The sequence below is a fragment of the Helianthus annuus genome, chromosome 16, assembly GCF_002127325.2.
Source record: "Helianthus annuus cultivar XRQ/B chromosome 16, HanXRQr2.0-SUNRISE, whole genome shotgun sequence".
Classification (NCBI taxonomy): domain Eukaryota; kingdom Viridiplantae; phylum Streptophyta; class Magnoliopsida; order Asterales; family Asteraceae; genus Helianthus; species Helianthus annuus.
Genome location: NC_035448.2, coordinates 1,666,439 through 1,673,493, shown reverse-complemented (window position 1 = coordinate 1,673,493; position 7,055 = coordinate 1,666,439). Strand labels below are relative to the sequence as shown.

The window sequence follows — 7,055 nt, the reverse complement described above, 5'->3', positions numbered from 1 at the left end:
TTGTAAAGCAACCAAGATACATCATTGCAATTTTTAACAAAAAGAAAAGGTTGAGATATAAATATGTTATAATAAATATTTTGAAACACATAAAGGTACAAGGGAAAGAGAGTGGTGTATAAAGTACCAGTACACCTATGTAGTTATGTACCCACTTAATCCAATTAAATTGTGTCAATTCTCAGGTTGGATGCTGTTTTGATATAATGGAGCCACCACTCACAATTCTGGCTTCCTATATAAAGGGGTTATTCTATCATCTCTTATTCACACCATTCATCAGGACTCAGGAGTAACATTTACTCAAACAACCCTTAATTTTGTGAGTTATAATAATAATTAATTAAGGAAGATGACTGAGATATTGGCTCACCTTACTCTAGCATTTGGCATTCTTGGTATTGTAATTCTTTTCTTTCTCACTTCACTTTCTGTAGCCTTCTCCTTCTCTTGTATCTATACTTTTTCATAGATGATTCTACTGTTAACATTTTGCCTTATGTAAGTCTCATTTATGAAATTTTCAGGCAATATCGTCTCATTTATGGTATTTCTTGCACCAATGTAAGTCTATCTCATTTCATGATATAGTTGAGGCCTCAATCTAGTAATTACCTAATCTTCCAAACATGATCTAATATAAACGCAGACCAACGTTTTATAAAGTTTACAAAAAGAAATCAACAGAAGGGTTTCAATCAGCGCCTTATGTGGTGGGCTTATTCAGTGCGATGCTTTGGATATATTATGCATTTCTCAAGAGCAACGTCTTGCTTCTCATCACCATCAACTCAGTCGGTTGCTTCATCGAGACCATGTACATTTGTTTCTTTCTTTTCTACGCGCCAAAGAAAGCTAGGGTATATATACTAATCCTTAGTTTGGGATTATATTTCCCTATCATACTTATCAATAAAGAAGGTTGATTATAGCTAACCAAATTAAATTGTGGTAATGTAGATGGAGAGTTTGAAGCTCATCGTATTGCTTATAGTTGTTGGCTTCGGATTGATTGTTGCCATGACTCAATTCCTTGCAAGTGGAGTTACCCGCGGTGTGATAGTTGGATGGATTTGCCTTGTGTTCTCTTTATGTGTTTTTGTAGCACCTTTGGGGGTTCTGGTAAGTAGACATGCACAAAAGGAAGAAATTAACATTGTGACACAACAAAAAGTTATATGCATTTCACATAGTTATTCCTTGATATACATGTTCCACTTTAATATTTAAATCTATCTATTTTCATTATTTTGCAGCGACAAGTGATTAAAACAAAAAGTGTAGAATACATGCCAATTCTATTATCAGTAGCCCTTACGCTAAGCGCTGTGATGTGGTTCTTCTATGGGTTGCTTCTTGGTGACTTTAATATTGCTGTATGAAAATATCTATCACAACTTATTAATTAACAAAGTTAATATTCTTTTTCAATGACAGTTTTTTGATTTGTTAAATGAATTATTTTTTCAGATTCCAAATGTACTTGGATTCATCTTCGGTATTATTCAAATGATCTTATACTTAATATACAAAAACCAGAAGCCCGTTACCCACGGAAAGGCATTAGAACCTGAATCCAAAAAATATTCAATCAGAGAAATGGAAGAAGAAGAGATCCCAGAAATAAAAGACCACCAAACGGTAGATGTTGTGAAGTTCAAAGAAAACGGACATGATGCCACTCGTGTAGCCATTGAACCTCAAGCTCACCCAAATATGCCAAATCACATCATTGAAGTAACAGCTTGAGATTGCTGTGTATATACCTTTGCATTCTGACTTGATCAATTCAACAAGTCGATGTGTGTTGATCTAGCATATTCTAAGTGCCAATTCCCGACATTTGTATTTTCCTTCACTGAACTTAGTGATTTTCAATATAAACATTTTGAGCTTCAAATATTAAACTTAGCATTAGCCAATGAATAATTTCATTATTATTCTTATTTCTAAATCTCTTAAGTGGACAACCTAAACTTTCCTCCCTCTACGACGTCAAGAATTTTGTATGGTGGAATGGTTTAGTGATGTATGTCCATGGACACGTTGTACATGTGTTTGCCAGCTCTCATGAGAGTCTCCGGCTCGGGTCAATTCACTTTACTGAAACGTTGTGTTCATGTTAACTCATTTATTAGATGAGTCGTATTCAGGTATACTAGTTTAATAAACGAGTTGTATTGTTCTACCCAGTGTCTAGTATTTTCTTAGTTGTGTTTGTACCATGCTTTGGGTTGTGTCGGAAATTCGAGCCCCTAGGTTTATTTCATATAGCAATAATCCACATCCCAACCAATCGATGGAGCTTGTTGATACATGTTTGTGGACGCGACTCGACTCGACGCGACTCGACTTAGCAACGACATTCCTCCGTCGTGTGCAAGAAGATCATGGTGGGCCAAGAAGACATAAAGGACTTTACCTTAGTCCTTGGGCTGAAACAAGTCAAAGAAACAAACAGTTGGGCTTAAACAAGTGCACAAACAAAAGCTTGGGCTTCATTTTGGGCCAAAGCCCATATTCAACGAAACATAAGGGAAGTCGACGAAACACATCAGTTTCGTCGACAAGGTCCCTGTTTCGTCGCATGTTTCTCTGTTTCGTCGAGCAAGGTTCTGATTCGCCAAGTTAATTCTGTTTCGTGGTGTGTGGTGCTATATATAGACAGTCTTAACACAGAAGACTCTAGAGACTCTGCTGAGAGCACATAGTTGAGAGCACAGAACACACACACACTGTGAGAGAGTTTGCAGAGTAAATTTGTAAACATTGAGCTTGTAACTGAACCTTTCATACGTATTAATACAGAGGTGTTAATCGGTGAATATTGTGTGTCGTGTATTTGCGCGTTCTATCTCGGTTTGCCTTTCCGGTTGGATTCCGCACAACCGGGTTGGTTTGTACACAAGGATTAGGCGACTAGATCCTCCTAGCCGGACCTACAAGTGGTATCAGAGCCTTGGCTCTTCTCCTTGTTAAAACCGAGGTGTTCTTGTTTGTTTTTTGGTTTGAAAAGTTATATTTTTCTGAAAACACTACTAGAAAAAACACCTTTCTTGACACGCGTTGCGCGTCATAAAAGTGTAATTATGACACGCATAAGCGTGTCGTTGATTGAGAAGTCATAAAATTAACATGACATGCATTTGTGTGTCATGTTTTTATGACACACATCAATGACACGCATTTATGACATACTTTAACGACACACATTTTATGACACTCTTTAATGACACATGTTTATGTCACACATTTATGACATTCATTTACGCGTGTCATCTTTTTAATTGTTTAAGAAAATGTTTTTTTATAAAATTACCAATTTACCCTGGATACATATATAATATCAAAAACAATAAATCTATTTCATAAAACAAATACACATATATATACCAAAACAACCCATTACATAATCATTTGTCAAGTATATTACGAATATGTTCGTTAACAAAAAAAAATGTTTGTCAATACATTCATCGACACCTAAAATATGGTTTCACTTAAAATTTGAGATAGCCGCATAAGTCGACCAATTTTCGCGAATGCCATCCATATCCGCAGCCAGGTATTCCTCTACTCTTCCCCCAACCAAGACCAAATGTGACACCTTGTGGCAAAACCTTTTTTATTTTCTTTGAAGCAATTTCCCAGACAGAAGCAGGGCCCATATTAGCAACAAACCAAGCCAGACTTCTATAGTAATTATGTACAGCATGAACAACCTACATGCATTGATATGGGGAAAAATCAAATCCTGTCAAGCCATGTAGGAAGAGTTGTGTAAGAAGTCATATATATAATACAATTAAATATATATATATGAACATAATTGCAAAATATATAAATAAAGTAATTAAATAGCTAATAAATAGTTAACAAGCAAAGCCCGAGCTCAGCTCAAGCTTTAAGAACAAAACTTTTAACGAGTCATGCTCGAGTTCAAGCTCTCTTAAAGTTAAACGAGTCGGGCTCGAGCATTGAGGTGCTTGACTCGGCTCGTTTACACCCCTGTAATCATAACAAAGCAAACAACTTTGAGGGTAATTCCTATATTGATGCTAACTAGAGAGTCTTGTCAAATATTTTGTACATTAAGCATAGCATAGTAAATATATAATGCAAAATGTCATCAAAACTAAAGCACTTTAAGTCACAGCTCATATAGAGTATAGAAGTATGAATAAACTGTCATTAAGCCACTTGACAATTTACGTTTTCAACATACATAGAATAAAAATATGAATTCACAAAAAATGTTGACGCTTTATCAATTCAGTAGAAAAAAATAGAAACCTCTGCACATTAGAAGTTAACTTCATACTTTATTAGCTAAAGTTAGATCAGAAGACAAAACAATTGTTACAAAACTGGGATGAATTAAAACTAAGGTAGCGTTCGTTTCATGGAATGGAATGGGATGGAATTGGGAAGCTTTTCTTTGTAAAATTGATCTTGGTTGGGGGAGGGAGGAATTTGAAATCCTTCACTCTAATGAAATTTGTGACTATTTCAACATTCCATTCCATTCCTTCATTAGAGTGAAGGATTTCTAAGGAATGTTGAAATAGTCACAAATTTCATTAGAGTGAAGGATTTCAAATTCCTCCCTCCCCCAACCAAGATCAATTTTACAAAGAAAAACTTCCCAATTCCATCCCATTCCATTCCATGAAACGAACGCTACCTAAGAGAAAATTCATGGTTCTGTAAAGCACAAGGGTATACAATCAAGACATCAATTTATTAAAAACATCATATCTGCATATCAAACATATTTTGCGTTCAAAACCTAATAAGCAAATGTATATTAACAACCTAACATTCTCTAGCAACAATCTGATAAGCAAAATTTGTATAAATCTGTCATGTTACAAACAAGGTAACAAATACACAAGTGTATATTATATATACCTGTGATTGGCGGTGATTTTTTGTTTTTGTTTTGAACTATCAAAATCGTTGAAGAAGTACCAAAGGCCGGTGTAAACAAAGGCATGCGTAAGACTGAAAAAGAAAGTCAAAATCAACTATTATAATCTGTTCATATATTCAACAAATTCAAAACAAAACAAACAAACAAACGCTAACATAAGGTTCGTAATATAACAGACCCTAGGGTTCGGGTGATAGTGGTGTTTGAAGACCTAGCCGCCGCCTGCGACATTGGCGACCAGGGTTCCGGTGAGCACCGGTAACAAATATATAAGCCTGCAGATCCATTTATTTCTAACCGATACAAATGTTGACCATCACCATAACCACCAAGAAGGGGTGGTGTTGTGATGGCAGACCACGACTTCGATTAGGCTTGAGGGGATTGATGCGGTTGGGAAGGAGATTAATTTGTGGGGGAGAATTTTGGGGATGTAATTGTAAAGAAGCGGGAATGGGAAGATGAAATTTGAGTTGAGGATGAAGAGGGAAGTTTGAGTTGTGGATGAGGAGGAAAGATTATTTTAGAAGGGAATTAAAATAGTTTATAGAAAATATTATTTAGAAAATCAGGTTAAAGGAAATTAAATATTTTTTTAAATCTATAAAATTTAATTTAATTATTTATGATTTGTCAAGGTTTTGAAATTAACATAGCTATGTTTTTTGTTTCTAACTTTGAATACTACAAAACGTTTTAATAGGTATAAACACTAAAGATATTGTTAATTGTATGAATTAGCTAAGGCTCTAGATCTTCATACATCAAGGGCCTATTTTCATACCTTCAAGACGCCCAGTCTAGTTCTGTATGCGGCGTCTAGCCCCTTAAGTATAAAAATTTTAAAAAAGCAAAATGGTAAATTACCATTTTAGTCGTGAGACACCCTCAGTCTAAGCCAAACTCAACGCTAAAATAGTAATTAACCATTTGAGAACTATTCTGCTCAAATGGTTAATTACCATTTTAGCCCTGATTTAGACCTAGACTGGAGGTGTCTCAGGGCTAAAATGGTAATTTGCCATTTTGTTTTTTTAAAATTTTTATACTTTAAGGGCTAGACGTCGTGTACAGTCCTACACTAGGCGTCTAGGATTGTTTTAAAGACTATTATACTCATAAGTTAGGGCTAGATTGGGGGTAATACAGGGCTATAATGGTCTTTTGGACCACACTAGACGTCCACCCTTGCCCTGTACGCGACGTATATTTCATCCACCGCCTTTTTTTCATTTCATTCACTCTCTCACCCTTCAACACCAACACCGCTCACTACCAGCACTACCCGCCACCACCACTAACCGCCGTCGTCACCGCCCACTACCATCGTCGACTACCACCCCGACCACCGTCACCGCCATCGTGACCACCAACCACCGCCACCCACCATCGCTAAGCGACAACCACCCGCCGTTGCCGGCACCTTCACCGACCAATGCTATTTTCACCCCTGATCACTGTTGTCGTCACCGCTTGCCACTGCCGGTACATCCTTCACTGCCGACCACCACTGTCACCACCTTCCATCACCACCACCCACAACCGCCTCCGTCACCACCTGCCACAACCGACCACCACTGCCGCTGCCAACCGCAGATCACCAACCATTGCCACTACCACCATCCGCTGCCACCGACACCCACCACCTTCACCAACCATCAGTGCCACCGCCGACCGATGCCACCACCAACCCCGACCACCGTCGACGCCCCTCGCCACTACCGACCACCGCAACCCCGTCGTCGCCGCTACCACCCTCTGCCATCGATTACTTCTGCCACCGGCCGTCACCCATCGTTGTCGGCACAACCATCCGCCACCGCTACGCCACCGCCGCTACCACCCTCTGCCATCGATTACTGCTGTCGCTGGCCGTCACATATCATTGTCGGCACCATCACCCGCCACCCATCACTGATTTTATTTCTTCGTCTTTTTTCCTGCCTACCAAACAAGACAAGGAAATAATTCATTCCATTCCCACATGGTAACCAAACAAGACTATGGAATGCTAATGATCCATTTTATTCCTTTGTCCATTCCATTACCTCGTCCATTTTATTATCCCATACCAAACAGACCCTAATTGTATAAATATAATTGTAAGAAACTAACATCAAAT

At 38.0% G+C, this 7,055-nt stretch overlaps 1 protein-coding gene across 1 annotated transcript; it reads left to right on the top strand.

Annotated features, from left to right (window-relative positions):
- The first annotated feature begins 272 nt into the window (after positions 1–272).
- LOC110916362 (bidirectional sugar transporter SWEET14) lies at positions 273–1,902 on the top strand. Its single transcript, XM_022161114.1, has 6 exons — positions 273–398; positions 528–564; positions 650–860; positions 961–1,122; positions 1,257–1,376; positions 1,471–1,902. The coding sequence occupies exons 1-6, from the start codon at positions 353–355 to the stop codon at positions 1,747–1,749; spliced, it is 855 nt and encodes a 284-aa protein (XP_022016806.1). The 5' UTR covers positions 273–352; the 3' UTR covers positions 1,750–1,902.
- The last annotated feature ends 5,153 nt before the right edge of the window (positions 1,903–7,055 follow it).